General features: G+C 43.9%; 1 protein-coding gene across 3 annotated transcripts in view; it reads left to right on the forward strand.

The window, feature by feature from the left end:
• SLC31A1 (solute carrier family 31 member 1) overlaps positions 1 to 16568 on the forward strand; it is a 52320-nt gene that overhangs the window by 26701 nt on the left and 9051 nt on the right. For 2 of the 3 annotated variants that reach the window (XM_075579200.1, XM_075579201.1), the window contains exon 2: positions 15513 to 15672. In XM_075579200.1, coding sequence (XP_075435315.1) covers positions 15553 to 15672 — 120 coding nt within the window. In that variant the 5' untranslated portion in view covers positions 15513 to 15552. Of the gene's footprint in view, positions 1 to 2866; positions 3024 to 15512; positions 15673 to 16568 lie in introns of those variants that run through there. The other variant, XM_075579202.1, reaches the window with a different exon arrangement.

Genomic DNA, 16568 nt, shown 5'->3' on the forward strand with positions numbered 1-16568 from the left:
GGAATGATGTTGATCCAGGGAGGAATCTCAATTTTTGGAGTCAGGAAGGAATTTATTTTCCCCTATGAGACATCATTAGATGATGTGTCACTGGGGGTTTTGTTTGCCTTCCTCTGGATCAATATATACTGTAAGTATGGATATAGGATAAAGTATGGCTGCTTGGATTTTCTGTTTAACAAACATAATGTATTTGGGCCAAATACAGCAGGTGTGTGTGTCTGTGATGGGGGTTTAGGGTGAGTATCTTTCCTGCATTAGGCGTTTGTCAGCTCAGTCTTTTGCAAGGTGCTGTGTGCAGGTATTACTGCTTCCCTATCCTGATCTGTGGAACATTAACCCATCCCTTGCTGGTTCACACTGGCCAAGTCCAAGCAAAACAGTCTCTCTTCTTACCTAGAATTTTCTTGGGGTAAAGGGGGAACAGTGTTATGCTACGTTTATAGAGCAGCAGTGGGGGGGGGGGGGAGGTTTGGGGGGGGGGGGGTCACTTAAGTGCATTAATGGAGAGTCCCTGTGACTGCACAACGCATTCCTCTGATACCTTGGAGATCTATCCACCCATTAAAAAATGTTTTATGTGGATCCCTGAATAGCTATTCCATTTTAGTGACCTGCCCATCAACTAGTAATCTAACCCAGGGGTGCTCAACTCACAGTCCTAAAGCCCCCCTCTCCCAACAGGTTAGTAGTTTTTCAGGATATCCCTGCTTCAGCACAGGTGACTGAGCTGCGGATTGATCCACCTGTGCGAATGCAGGGCCTGATTTGAGCCACCAACCCTGAAGCAGTGATATCCTTAAAACCTGACCTGTTTGGGGGCAGACGTGAGGACTGGCGTTCAGCACCCCATCATCTAATGGTTGTACAATCAGACTGGCCTGAGGCTCCGTGTGGTTGTTAAAGGGAAACCTAAGAACACAGAGCGCATTAGATTGTGGGTTGAATTTCAGCCTCCGCCACATCAAGTCCTCGATTTCTGTATCCTTCTACCTCAGACATTAGATTGTAAGCTCTTAAGACCTTTGTGTTATGTGTTGTGTTGAGCACTCACACCTGCCCTTTGATGTAAGCAATTATTTTCAGTGTATATACCTTTATTGTAAATATTGTGTGTGGGCTTCCTTCTCCCAGTACTTTAAAGGCCTTAAATGACTTGTACTACAGATTATTTAACCAATTTTATATTAAATATGTGTATTTACAATAGAATACAAAGTGGTTCTCTCACACACACACACGCGCGCTAATGGTAGGTCTCATAGCATTTTGACATTTAACCCCAGTGCATTGCAGGCCCCTTTGGCAAGGAAGGGGTTAAAACTGTGACAACCAGGACATGTTGCCTCACTGCTGCCCATAGCTCAGGTTGGCAGCCACTCCCCATAGCACAGGTTGGCAGCCACTCCCCATAGCACAGGTTGGCAGCCACTCCCCATCTCCTCTCAGAGTAAGCAATTACCTGGAGCATTTTGACAGGATAGGGGAAATCACCTTGGCTGCTAAGGGCTTGCGATGATTGCTTGTGGGAGGGTTGTTGGGTGAGCACGCTGTGTAGTAACACACTTTGAACGTGAAAACGCGCGTTGTGATGCTGCCGGATATCTTTCCGACCCTTCAGATCTTCTTGTTAGGGAAAATTAGAGTCAATGAACTCGTGGACTTATTATGGATAGTTATACGCTGGTTGTAGCCTCGTAGATGATGATCTCTGTAAATTCTGAAACGGACACAAATAAACTCAAATATACCAGGAACTACGGCGTATCCAGAGGTCGTGGGACGCAGGGTCCGGTCAAAGGGAGGGGACATTGCTGCTTTAATGTTCTACAAACCAAAGCATTTTTAAGCTCTCTAAGCCTCCAAAATTAACACTTGCCTTGTAAACTCTTTAGGAATGGGACATTTTTTTCCACTCCAGTGTTTATTTTTTATAGTCCCATCATCTACAGCAGTGTTTTCCAACCTTTTTTTTTTTGGTTAAGGAACTCTTAAGTGAAATTCTGAGGAACCCCCAACCATCCTTAATAGTGTGTCTGTGATCAGATGCATTGTAAGGAACCCCAACCCTTTCTAATAGCGCGTCTGTGATCAGATGCATTGTAAGGAGCCCCAACCCTCTCTAATAGCGCGTCTGAGATCAGATGCATTGTAAGGAACCCCAACCCTCTCTAATAGCGCGTCTAAGATCAGATGCATTGTAAGGAACCCCAACCCTCTCTAATAGCGCGTCTGTGATCAGATGCATTGTAAGGAACCCCAACCCTCTCTAATAGCGCGTCTGTGATCAGATGCATTGTAAGGAGCCCCAACCCTCTCTAATAGCGCGTCTGAGATCAGATGCATTGTAGGGAACCCCAACTCTTTCTAATAGCGCGTCTGAGATCAGATGCATTGTAAGGAACCCCAACCCTCTCTAATAGCGCATCTGAGATCAGATGTATTGTAAGGAATCCCAACCCTCTCTAATAGCGTGTCTGAGATCAGATGCATTGTAAGGAACCCCAACCCTCTCTAATAGCATGTCTGAGATCAGATGCATTGTAAGGAACCCCAACCCTCTCTAATAGCGTGTCTGAGATCAGATGCATTGTACATTTTTCTATATTTTATATATTTTTTTTTAAATGACCAGAAAATTGCAGGGAGCCCTTTATGGGGTGCCCGGGGAACCCAAGTGTTCCTAGTAACCCTGGTTGAAAAACACTGATCTACAGTATATTTCTGTGACGTACAGTGCATGGTTGACGGAGAGGATTCCGAGAAAGATGTGGGGCTGAAGCGGTTACATCTCTTGGGGGTGTGCCTAATGGAATGGATTGAAGGCAGCACTGTAATCGCATGGTTAGTTTATCACGTGCTTAATGCATTAGGCTGGTAATCTGAATCGCTCACTAAGGAAACCCAGTGTTAAAAACCCAGAGCAGCTCATTCTCCTAATCTTTCTCTCTCTGCAACACCAGGAAGCTCAGAGCAACTTGGCATGCGACCCCGGTAACGTCTTTAGTGCCTTCTTAATTAGGGTAAGCGTTTAATATATATAATATGTTTTAATAGCTTTGCTGCCAGGGAGCCAGCAGTGTGTGTTGCTCTGCATACATAGCACACAGCCTTTTAAACTTGCCGTTTTCTCATTTTGTGTCACATGTTTAGATTGGCAGCACTTCAACAGGGGGGGAGTCTTTTCTAAAGTTTTACTCTTATCCTTGTGAGTACCCTATTGATGGGGGGTGGGGGGTTCTCTTCTATACAAATTAACCCTTGTGTGCCCCTCTACTATATAATTGCTCCATGTGCCCTATCTCCCCTCTCCTTCGATCGGTGGGTTATAGATATTCAGAGCAGCCCCCCTTGGGTTTTCTAATGCTCCTCTGTTTCCATGATGATGATTTTGTATGTCATAGATATATTATCGGTTTTGATTGACTTTGGTAGTATCCTCTGACATTTAAAGTTACCCCCATATTTGTAAGAATACAACTTTGCTTGGAGGGGGGTCATCAAAATGCTTCTGCAACCTGGCTCGGAAGAATAAAACCTTGTTATTTCATCTATAAATCTATCTATCAATATTTGATGCCTTTTTTATATGGCCGTTTAAAGTGATCCATCTCATGATTCCTCGAATTGTCTACTTTCAGAAAATATATGGGGTCAGGGTGTATTAGTTCCTATAATTACATGAGAAAAATAGTGCATCAAAATGTGTCCAATGCTCCCTTGGGACCCACCACCCGTTTTCATGTAAAAACATTAATTGTGCAAAAATAAAATGTGATTTTATGGTGTGTAATAGGGCTTCGCCAGACATTTGGCTAGACCTATTACTCCACTGCTTTGTAAAGTGTACAAATGTTTCCTTATTTTTTGCATGCTAAGGCTGCGCTTATGGTGCCGGCCACAGCGACGCGACGGTGACGTCACACTGCGGTCGCTGGAAAAATCAAATAGACTCGACTTCCAGCGATCGCGAGCAAGCCGTCGCGTCGCTTCTACTATAAGCGCGCACGACGGCGGCAATACATTTGTTTTTCTGCGACGTCGCGTCACCGCCACTATAAGCGCAGCCTAAGATTGGTGAGGTCTCATGACCAAATATGCATATGGGACGAGCCACAATTGACATTATAACTTTTGATATACTGTATGATTTGTTAGGGAATGACGCTGACACAGACATTTAACCTAAAAATGTGACATTTCAAAGGGCCCTGTAGGTAACTACTACCGTTGGCATCAAAAGGTGATTCCCAGAAAGATATTCTTGTGACGAAAGACAAATTGCCGATGTTTGCAGTTCTTTGGGTGTGTACTTTAAGAAAATATGTTACGTCTTGTCAGGGATGTCCACATCTGAAGTCGGTGTACATTTCTAAGGAAAAATAGGAAGACGACTGTTCAACAGACATTCCCAGTTAGAGTTGTTTTTTGGGGGAAACGCGTTACCCATGTCTAAATACCTTGTGGTGTGTACCTTCAGAGAATATATACTTTCATGGGAGTATTTAAAAAAAAAAATGTAACTTTTTGTACATTTTCATAAATTGTAACGTTGAATGGGGAAGAATCCCAAACAGCCATGGGAATGAGGAAAGGGAGGATGAGGATTCCTTCCGGCCTCTGATAATAGGCAAAAGGAATCATCCCGCAAGCTTATTATCGGAGCGAAACGCGTAGGATTGCTTTGCTATACCCACGGCATCCCTCCAGTGTGTCCATTTCTCCCTGCCGCCGATTCCGACGCAAGGCTCCGTCACTGACAAGCGACGCCGCCTGCCACGCGCTCCGATCGAAGCAACTGGCGTTTTCCTACAGTGGCAGAGGAGAGGATCCTTTTGCTTAGCTGATGGGCACAGAACCAGATTGGGACTCTGCTGGTGAAAGATAGGACAGAGAAACTGGAAGGGGAATAATACCGTGTGGCCACTCTGAGGTTATAATATGCTAAACCTCAACACTGTTCGCTTGTGAGTTGCATTTCATTTACTCCAATACAATTTGAGTATTACACTATTACACTGTTTCTTCTTTATTCCTATTATCTTTCCTAACCAGGAAGGTATATAGGTATACAGATTTTTCTGTGGATCAGAAGTGTTTTTCCTGACCGAGCCTATTTTCTCTCTCTGTAAGTGGAATATTTACCTGTTTATTCACCTTGTATTTTTGCACTTATTTTTATTTATATTTTTGATGCGTGTTTTGCGCCCTGGTATATTTTTCTCTATTTTTGTAAGACGAGCGGAAACCTTGTCTTTATTAGGAGCTGCATCTCCTCCACCTTTCAAATTATATATAAATCTTATTTATTTACTCGCCTATTTCACAGTAATAATTAATTTGCACTTGTTTCACCCCACTAATGTAAGTTAATAGCCTGTTTTTCATACAGTTTTAATAAAGATTCCTGGCCAGAAATTCTGACATGTTGCCCGCGGTTGAATTTCTTGTGGCATTTACTTTCAGAAAATATATAATGTTTAATAGGGTTATTTTTAAGTTAGAGGGGAGGCCTTTCCAAAGATGGTGTGTATTGTACCTTTTGTACGAATGGAGATCCTTACCTAATCTCACTACTTTGGGGGACTGCATTAACTAAAACAGTTTTTGTGAACCTTTACAGATCTGGTATCAATGTACACCGGAATCCCAAGGTAATAGCATTTCGTATTTATTTCCGTGACTACATTAAGCCGATGGGGGACTTTTTAATGTAAAATCTAGAGTTGGTATTCTTAAAATATTTACATATTTACATTGTTTTCAACATAGATTCCCAGTCGTGTTTGCGTTCCTTGGGGCATGTACGTTCAGAAAATATATACTTTTTGTTGGGGTATGTTTAACTCTTGGCGTGCCTGAGTTCTCCGGACCTTCCGGCACAGTGCGGTCACGTGACTGCAGTGGCCATTTTTTTTTACAGAAACGGGAGAGGCGCAATCCCCAGCTTCCTTACTGGTTAGATCGCGTCCTGCGCCCCCATAGGAAAGCAGCACATGATCAAAGCACAAATAAACACCCTCCCTGGGCATGACATAGTCACTAAATCAGGATGGCCCCCACCGTGCCAGACCCCATGATGTGGTCCCGGGGCACCCACTGGGTTAAGCCAGCAGGTAGTGTTACCTATTCAGTGATTGGCGTGTCGTGTACCTTTTATGTTCAGCCTTGAAAAATTCAGGTGTAATTTGAGGTCAGTATTAGCCCAAAAAGGTATGTACACCGATACATGTCGGGGGCAATCCAATCTAGAATTCATTTTAATGAAAGCAAGACGTGTGTTAGAGAAATCTGGTACAATATGGATCAAATAGGTACATTTAGTTTCTTCATGTTTCTAACCTGTCTTGGAAAACCTCTGGCGCGTTTCATTGACTTAGCACTGGCGCTTTGCCCCTGGTATAGAACCTGGTAGCGCTGCTACAACCCGCTTCGCACAATATTTTAGATAGTGAGCTCCTTGGGGCAGGGAGCTTCTTCCTAGTGTCTGGTTGTCTCGTCGTATATGTACTCTGTTGTCATACACTGTTACTGTGCTTCCTCCCACATTGTACTGCGCTGGGGAATATGTTGGCCCCATACAAAGAATAATAATAAATAAGATGGAATGTCCACTTAATGTTAGATTACAGCAGGAGCGGCCAACTCCAGTCCTCGAGGGCTACCAACAGGTCAGGTTTTCAGAATATTCCTGCTTCAGTCCCTGCTTCAGCACAGGTGACTTAGTATTTGACTGAGCCACTGATTGAGCCACCTGTTTTGAAGCAGGGATATCATGAAAACCTGACCTGTTGGTGGCCCTTGAGGACTGGAGTTTTGACTACCCCCAGATTACAACATACATCACAACTCTAACCTTCGTCTTTCTTACGCTGCGCTTACAGTGGCTGGCGACGGCGACGTCGCTCCAAAACAAATGCATTGTCGCCGTCGCAAGCACTTGTAGTAAGCGCGTCGCGACCAAAAATTTGGTACACGGTCCAATTTGATTTTTCAGAAGCTGTCGCCACATGTGACAACTTCTGAACCCATCAATGGCCAGGTCGCTAACAACGTTACTGCAACGCGAAATTCAACTTTTGCGGGTGGCAACGGGTGACGTCATCTGTCGTGGGCACTATACGCGCGGCCTTAGTCTCCAATCTCATGCAATCCAGTGATTTGTGGCGCCCTGCTTTGTAGGACAGTCAAGATGTAGTTGGGGGGGGAACTGAACTTCTGTTTTTTTTTTTTTTGTTTTTGTTTCCCCGGTCAGGGGGTCGTAAATAAAATGCTTTTCCTTGCAGCAAGTGTGCAGCGGTAATGCAAGAATTGCATTTACACACCTCCGTGGCACAGAGGCCTGCAATGCTCTGGCTCGTTTTGCAAGGCAGCGGGTTGAAATCCGGTTCCCCTGTGTGCAGAGGCGAAGGCATTCCACAATGAGTTTCTCTGACATTGCCAGACTTAAAATCCTTCCCAGATGTGTTCCGCAAATACATTTCAGGACGGCGCCCGTCATGCTTAGGTTGCGATTTTAATTTTTGGCAGAATTTCAATGGCAAGCCGGCTTTAAAAATAAATAAATAAAGAGTTGCACTTTAATCACTGTTTTCAAGCCTTAGAATTATGCAAAAATGTGTCTCCCCATACTTACCCTAGGACAGTGGTTTCCAACCTTTTTTTGGTTAAGAAACCCTTTGTGAATTTCTGAGGAACCCCCAACCCTCTCTGGAACAGGGCGTCTGACATCCAAATGCATTGTAACTTCTTCTGTAATTTTATACCATTTTCAAACCGCCCGAAAATTGCAGGGAACCCTTTAGGGATGCCCGGGGCACCCAAGGTTCCTAGGAACTCCTGTTGCAAAACACTGCCCTGGGCTATAGCACACCTAATTGCTTCACAACAGCCATGGATATACTTGTGAGCATCTTCTATTCGTGCTCGTCAGTCCCATCTAAAAGCTGCAGTCTCCCCTACTCCATTTTTTTTTTTTTTAACCGAGCTGAACACCACAACTTTGTATTTCTGGGCCTCTCCCTGATTCTGGAGATATTAAAAAAAGAGTTAATGTGTGGCTGTTTCTGGTCCCTTTTTTGTAGGTATATCTTTATTTGTATAGCGCAGAAGTTCCCCACTTCAGGCCTCAAGAACACCCAACAGCTGAGATATTAACTGGATATCCCTGCTTCAGCACAGGGGGCTACAATCAAAATGACTGAGCCCCCTGTGCTTCTGCAGGGATATATCCTTAACCTGCAGCTTGGGCTGCTGCTTTAATAGCTCCGATTCAATATCCTGTGACGCGGCTTTTTAAAGACTGAGAAGAGTTCAGCTTTATTTGGTTAAATGGGACTAAAGTCTACTCCAGTACAGAGAAGCAGCTTCAAAGCAAATTGGCTAGGAGTAAAAGCAATTGGTGAACAACCCCCATAGAGCTGACAACAAATCCAAAATGTCAGGCTAATATCAGCACTGATGAAAGACAATCGTCACATTAAAGAAAGGCGAAGTCCTCCTTTATTTCTATACTTTCTGCACAGATTTGCCTTTTGCAGGATACAGGCGCACAATAAACATTTTTCTCTTTGTGATTTTGGTGTGTTCTTTTGGATTTGCCAAACACAACCTCCGCTTTTTAATTGTGACAATCCTTTTGTGTAATTATATAACTGCTGCGTATCCCATTCATATAGTAGGCACGTGCACATTCCTATGGGAGTGTTTGTGACAAGATATTCATTAGGTTTTCCTTAAAGTTTTGTTTTGGAAACCACTGGCCCCACACAACACCTTTTGTGAAAACCTTAGGAACACTCATAAACATGAGTTTACTAAAGTCAGCATTTCAGACCCATACTCAACATAGACAGGGGGTCAATACCGGAACATCATGTCCACCTGCTAATCTCCCAAATTGATATGGCTTCTTCTGTAATCCATGGTCTTATTTTTGCCCAACAGTTCACTGCAGCACTATGGCTCACATTAGCTAAGCGGTGCTATTGCACAAGACCCCTTCCAGTGAAAGAAGACCCCTACAACCTGCTTACTTATATGGGCCGTAAAGGTGTCTTATGGACTAGCACTCCTTAGTACATATGTGTCCACGCCTTTTCTGGTGCTCTTTAATCCATGTTTAATACAACACGTCCAGGCCACCTGCAGATCAGCGCTGGCAGCCTGTGTCAGCCGGAGACAGGTGGAATTTGCTTCCTTATTAGCTTTCTCATTTACCGATGTGAGGAAATGTTTGCCCGGCTCAGCCCCACTTAAGTCTGAAACAGGAATGATTTCCTCCATGTCTTTCCAATGTTGCTCAAGTTTGTGAGAGCTGAGCTCAGCGCATGCAGAGGGAGGGAAGCTAATAGTGTAGCAGACTTCAAAGGCCAGCGTGTACTAACAGCAGTGACATGTGTGGGGTAACATCTGATTGATTTGCCTTTCTTTAAAGCATTTAAAAAAAAATTATTTTGCAAACCTGGTGAGGCGAGACTTGGGGAGGAGGGGTTTTATTTCCTCTGGCTGCTCCATTGTGACTGTCACTGTGTGTTTCACAAGAGTTTGCACAGGGAAAACCCAGCTCTCCCTTAGGCTAAGTCCCCGCTAGCGCTGAGCGGGCGGCGCTTGCGTCGGGGAATTACATATATAGATATATGTAAGTCCCCGCTCGCACGGCGCTCGTGCGTGTGCACACACGCTCAGCCGCAATCGGCGCTTGGGTAAACAGAAAAACTATATTTACCCGCGCGCTCAACTACCCGCAATGCCCCCCCCCCCCCCTCTCACGCGCGCGTCCAAGCAGGACACACGGTGCTCATGCTTAGAGCGCTCTCCAAGCATGAGCGCACTCAGCGCCAGCGGGGACTTAGCCTTACCTTCATTGGCTCTCTAGTGCAGGAGTGACCAAGTCCAGTCCTCAAGGGTCACCAACAGGTCAGGTTTTAAGGACCCGACCTGTTGGTGACCCTTGAGGAGTGGACTTGGCCGCCTCTGCTCTAGTAGGTGCTGGTAGAGGAAACACTTGATTGACCCACTTTCCCATTTCTTTATTTCAGAAGTAATAAAAGTAGCCAGATCTTTGCTTTAAGCATGGTTACATTTGGCAGCTAATTGGATTGTTAAACAAAATGTTGCGTTTTTTTGTCAACTGCCAGGAATTGTACCTTTACAGAACATACAGGAGGGACAATAGTGTGGAAGCACTGAGATATGCTCGGTAACGTTAAAGAGGCTCTAGTTTCAATCTGAAACTCACCAGCCCTTTTATCCCTTCTACCCAATTTTCCAACTCTTTGTCCATGAAATGCCTGGGAATTGACTGTATAACCTCTGTTCATTTAATGTAACCATGTATTGTTATAAATCTGTGCTCAGGAGATACTTGAAAACAAGAAGTAACTCTCAATGTATTACTCCCTGGTAAAACATTTGTATAAATAAAAAATATGTAACTACCCCTCTACCATTTGTTCTTTCATAATTAAAAAGAAGTTAACGGGGCTCACAGAATATACAATAAGCTGCTTGGTTGCGATCTAGTTACATACTACGGCTGTGTCCATAGAAGCGCTGAGCAGTGCGAACTCCGCGATGAGCCCCATCATCCTCCAATGAGGATGTCTTCAGAAGAGGCTTCCATGAGCGTCCGCATGTGCGCTGGAATTTTCAGCTGACAGCTGAAATTGTTCCCGAGTGCGGCTGTCGGCTGAAACACCCAATCGGAGCGAAGTAGCATGACGACGCCGTGACGTTGACGTCGGCGCTTCCCGGCCTATTGGCCCAGTGACGTCGGTGCCTCGTCTCCGATCGCACACGCTGGCTCGTCTGCTAGTCCATGTAATCGCTCATGATTGAGCAGACGAGCCTCAGCGCGGAGGAGCGCTGTCGGTGCTTCTATGGAGGCAGCCTTAGGAAGGAATGCAGCAGCAATGATAAAATCTGAGGGGAAAAAATTACATTGGTGGCCATTTCTAGAAGCCTCTTTAAAAATAGTGCGCTCCCTTCACTTCTGTTCATGTCAATTGGCGCAGAGGGGGGGGGGAAGGAGCATCATGACCATGTGATCGGTACTGAAGCAATCACATGGACGAGATCCCACACGGGTTATGGCAGCCCTCCGGCTTCGTAAAGGTTTATCCAGTGGGACTACAGTATGTACACACTTCATTTTAACTCCGTCACTGCTGGGGTAGCGACCAAATACGTTACCACCGGATCCCAGTAACGTGAATGGGAGGGGAGCGGCAAACATGATCTCCCTCTCTAAAAAACTGGCAGAAATAACATCATAGGGACACCCTAAGAGGTCAGGTTTTATGGATATCCCTGCTTCAGTACAGCTCAGTTATTGAGCCACAGTGGCCCTTTCAATGAGTTGACCACCTCTGCCCTAAGCGATTACAGAAGCTTTTTATTGCGCATCTCTTCAGTGTAATAACACCCACTTTGCATGGCAAAGGAATAGGCTGCAGTCTCCTCCCGTAGTAAAGGGATTTTGTTATAATGTTTTAGATGTCCGCAGCCAGGGACTAAAATCGGGGGTTTCTGGGAAATGGCGGTTTAACCTTTTCTTAGCGAGACGCCATTGAAGTCTGAGACCGCGGATAGTGCAAATCAATGGGACGGACTCCAAATCAGTGAGCGTTGTTACAGGCAAAGGGGCTAATTTGACTCCTCATGGGAGACCTTGGGAGGTCTACATAACCTGTCCTGGGTTCTTAAACATTTGAATTAATTACATAGCTTACTGTACATTATTCTTTGTTCACGCATCGTTTGTTATGCTCCATTCAATGAATTCTGCCCTCTGTTCAGTGTTCATGGATTTTGCATCCTTTATGATATCATTATGCATTCTTTATGGTATCATTATGTATTCTTTATGGTATCATTATGTATTCTTTATGGTATCATTATGTATTCTTTATGGTATCATTATGCATCCTATATGATATCATTATGCATTATCATCATATAACAAATTGTAGCATTATACAAATCTGTCAACGTCCCAATGTACAGTGCACTCAGGAATATCTCTTTTTATGGATTGCGATAAATAGATGTACGTTTTCAACATCTAACTCCTCAACAGCCTAAGTTCATGGAAGTTTTTCAGTTGAATACTAGGTAAACGATACCATAAGACTAGTGAAATAAATACTTCAGGATATCAGACAGAGGTGTATGGGTTGGACAGAAGTGGCGAAGGGAGTATACAGTAAACATACTGTAGGATTGAAGAGTCCTTATATGAACGACTTGGTTAGTCTGTCGGAGGTCCAAAACAGAAGAAGCAAAGGCTGGGGGTATAATATCAAGAGGGAATAAGTTGAAGGTAAAATGAAATAACGGATTGACATAGTACAGTTAAATGTTTACAAGCTGAGTTGAAGGTTCAAGTGTTACTATATTAAAAATAAAAAGGAAATAATGCAAAACTAATATTGTATGGAAAATAGAGATACCTGTATAAGAATCTGCTAAATCATGCATGTTAAAAATATACTGTATGTACAAGTCTGCAGAATTTCCAATAACAAGATTTTACTAAAAAAATAATAGGTAAATGCCATCCACCAAAGTATTTGGCCAATGTATTTGTAGTAACTATATGTTGCTAATAGAATTGCATCAGTAACTCATTGGCTGGCAGGTGGTTCGGTTGCAGATTCTACTTGCAGCCAAGCGGTTAAACAACCATTAATTTGTTTATGGTGCTGTGAATCATCCCATCTTTCCTTAATTTATCCACAATATGCCCACTTCCCTGTAACACACAAGCATTAATGTCACAATATTGCCCCAAGCTGTCTCCAACCTTTTCCTCCCTTTTTTTAATACTTCCCTAATCAGGTTACATGAATTAGCAGCAAAACCTGTTACTGCCAATTCCATCAGTTATCTGCATGATCAGGAACCTAAGCCCGGCGGGGGGCGGGCAAATGAGGTTTAAGGATTTCAAGTGCAGCCGGAGAGGTACTTAATGAGAGCTGATAAAAGGCAGACACTTTGCTCTAAAGCCCTTTCGATTTAGTATAGACTTGAGGCCCCTCTTGCCTTTTAGCTTAACTTATTAAGTGTCTGTTTTATTTAAGGCTAGTTCCAGTTTGAATCGGTTAAGGGCTAGTAAGCATGTATACTATGGTATGGGGCTTCTTTTACTGCTTGGGGGACTGGAGGTAGAGGGGTGTGATGGAGGGGGAGGTTGTGATTCCTTTGGGGTAAAGTAGACCTCCCACCTCCTTCCTGCTCTAATTTCTCAAGTAGGAGGTGGGCAGTTGACTTGCAAATCCATGACTACTATTTGCTACCAAAGCTTAATGACATCAGAAAGCAACACAGAACAGCATTCCTGGTTATGCCATGTCTGGGCCAGTCAAGATGCAGCGCCTGGTCTCTTAGCCAGGCTCCCGAGGCATACCTCACTTCCTATGGCAGCCCTAGTGTTAAATGTGAACTCAAAGGGGATTATTCATTAAACAGATAGTGCCAACTCAGGAGTTTCCATGCAGTTGTGCCCTGATTGGCACGGCCGCAGTTTAATGAATGATCCCAAAAGTGCAGTGTCCCCGGGTTCAGGTTGGACAATAACAAAAAAAAAATCCCACAATATCAAGAAAATTATCAAAATATCTGCTCAATATGAAAAAAGCATAACTGTTTTAATTTGAAATTCCCAATTTTAGCAAGCTCAAAACCCACACCCACAATATGTGTCAGTTGGAGTGTCAGTTGGAGTGTCAGTTGGAAAGTGACCAAGTATAAGTACTGTATACTGTAATAAACAAAGAAGCCACAGCTCAAATCCAATGTTTAGTACTGTACATTACTATATATTCTGCTAAATATGGGAGATTTGGTTCAATCCTTTGGCCCAAACATTTCCAGGTAGTTGACGTGGTTGCAGCTTGAAATGTTTTGTCCAAATGCTTGACAAAATGACCCATTACTTATGCGAATAAAAATATAGTAACGAACTAAATACTTTGTCATATTGGGCTTTTTTGTTTAATCTGAAAACATAAAAAATTAATAAAAAGCCTTTCCTGCCCCTTGTTCCTGAGCATCAGAGACAGGGGTAGGGATGGGATTAGGAGGAAGGGGGCAAACATGCAAGGGTGAGTGCTACTAATATCACAATAGTACAATCATTTAAAATATTGACCTGTCTATTTTTTTTTTTTTTTTTTTTTCATCGTGATACTATTATATTGATATATTGCCCAAGGCATAATCTAATCCCAGCAATTCCCTTCTACTCCATCTTATCTGGTTATCTGTTTGTTTTCTATCTGCCTTCAATAATCAATGCTATTTGTCAAAATGAATCCCTTTGGATTCACTATCTGAATTGAGATGTGTTTAACTGCCTTTGAGGCTCACTTTTGTAAAGCTGACCTTGTCACATAGCATGTTACCTGATAGTACACACTTCTTTCAGCATGGGTTTACAACTACAGCTTCACCCCCTTATAACGCTGCGCTTGGGGTCCAAAGGATCACATCGCGCTATAAGCGGGTCGCGTTAGAAATAATGTACAATTGTATGCATTGTACAATAAAGTATTTAAGATACCAACAATCGTGTGGTAAAGTATTCATAAATACGAAAATTGGGAGCCACGCTTGCATCGCATTATAAGCGGATTCGCATTGTAACGGATCGCGCTGTAACGGGGTTGAGCTGTACTTGTTTATGGACTAACTTTGCTTCCTAGACCAGCGGTGCGCAAACAGGGCAGGGCGAGAGATTTTGCTGGGGGGGGGGGGGCGCGGGCGGTTGCAGAGGCCCCGCACTCTTCCCCAAGGCATTTAAATGAAGTGCCGGAGGGATCGTGTGCGGCCCCTGCAACACTCCACTTACCTTGCTTCAGCCGGCTGTGTGATACGTCACCATGGCAACGCGACGTCAAATGACGCCGCGGGGCCATGTTACGTGACATCACACACGTTAAACGACACCGCAGGTCACGTGACGTCGCATGACACCGCAGCGTCATTTCACGCAGATGCAAGGTGGGGGGTGGGGTGCGAGAACCGGGGCAAGCAAGACAGGGGGGCGCAGCAGCAAAAGTTTGTGCTTCCCTATCCTAGACTGTCCTGTGTTGCTCTCTGTTCTATAATGTACTGTCTGCACTGGTTCTCTTGCTTGCAACGTGGCATCCTGGGAGCTGCAGTTGTCCTCCTGACATAATGATATTGGTAAAGACTGTGAGACCACTGTTCTAAATCCCTCAAGAATATTTCCAGGACCAATTTAATGGCTGGTGTGACTTCTTGTTTTCCGCATTATAACTACTTCCTGGTTACTTAATCATAGGAATGAGGCGCAAACTATAGCTATTGGGCCACTATAGAATGAAGTGTGAAACCATTTCCCTGTGCTGAAGAGAAGTTCAGTGCCATTGAAATGAATGGGACTAGAATCCTCTCTAGCACAGGCAAGCTGCTGCAGGGTTTATTGAATACGTGCCATAGGTACGTGTGCAAGTTGGGGATTAATTTGTCTCTCTTCTTCTTTTTAGTTTTTCATTGGGATAGTCTGTCACTTCCTCCACCTCCGAGATGGATCACCGTGCTCACCACATGCCAAACCTATCGGGGACCACAGCTGATCCCCATGCCGATCACCATCACCCGACCACGGCATCAGGAGGACACGACCATGGGGGCATGAGCATGATGGTGAGTAACCATCCAACACTCCATAATCATAGGGGGGGGGTGTAAACCTGGTGTATGACCGTGCACTCATTCTCAACACTTAATGGCTAAAACCTGATGATGGTAACCGAGAAGATGGCATTGGCAGGATGCACGTGCAGAGAGAAGACGTTATTGCTCCCTTTAGCTCGATGCGTTGCGTCAACGTCGGCACATTATTTAACAATGGTGGTATTGAAAAAAAATGGTTGAGGAGATAACACCCGTGTTTAACGCATTATTTTGTGCGGATTATCGCATTCATGGGGGTCATCACGTCTGCTACATCTGCAGTGAGGACAGTGGCAGAATCTTATTAATAAGAATAGTTCAGCCACGGCACCATGGCCACGATGGTAAGTTAATGCCAAACATTTACTAATGGTAATGACCTGGATGGAACTACGGCACCATGGGCATGACAACGAGCTAATGCCCCAAATGTAATATTAATAGGGACGATACAGCGATGGAAGCATGGACATGTTCGTGAGATTATGCCCAACACTTAATTGTAGGAAGGGCGCAGCCATGGCGTCATGGACATGATTGATTGTGATGTTAAGATAATGCTGATGAGTCAACAGCCAACATCATTGCAAAATCGATTGCAAGCTCAGTGGGCAGGGACTCCTTTTTGTAATGCATGCTTTTATGTTTGATGCACTGATTACATTATAACGGTCTAACCCCTTTTCTATAATTGGGTGCTTGGCCCCTCTGGCAGTGAAGCGGTTAAGGAGAAACCGTTTAGCTCTTCCATTTTGTTATCTGTACCCCAATAAAGTACTCAAAACCAAGCAATATTAAAAACCTTTTATTTTTATAGGTCCCTTATTTAATATACTGCAAAGCCATATTTATGGGCTGTAGAAAGT

This window comes from Ascaphus truei, chromosome 21 (genome assembly GCF_040206685.1).
Source record: "Ascaphus truei isolate aAscTru1 chromosome 21, aAscTru1.hap1, whole genome shotgun sequence".
NCBI lineage: Eukaryota > Metazoa > Chordata > Amphibia > Anura > Ascaphidae > Ascaphus > Ascaphus truei.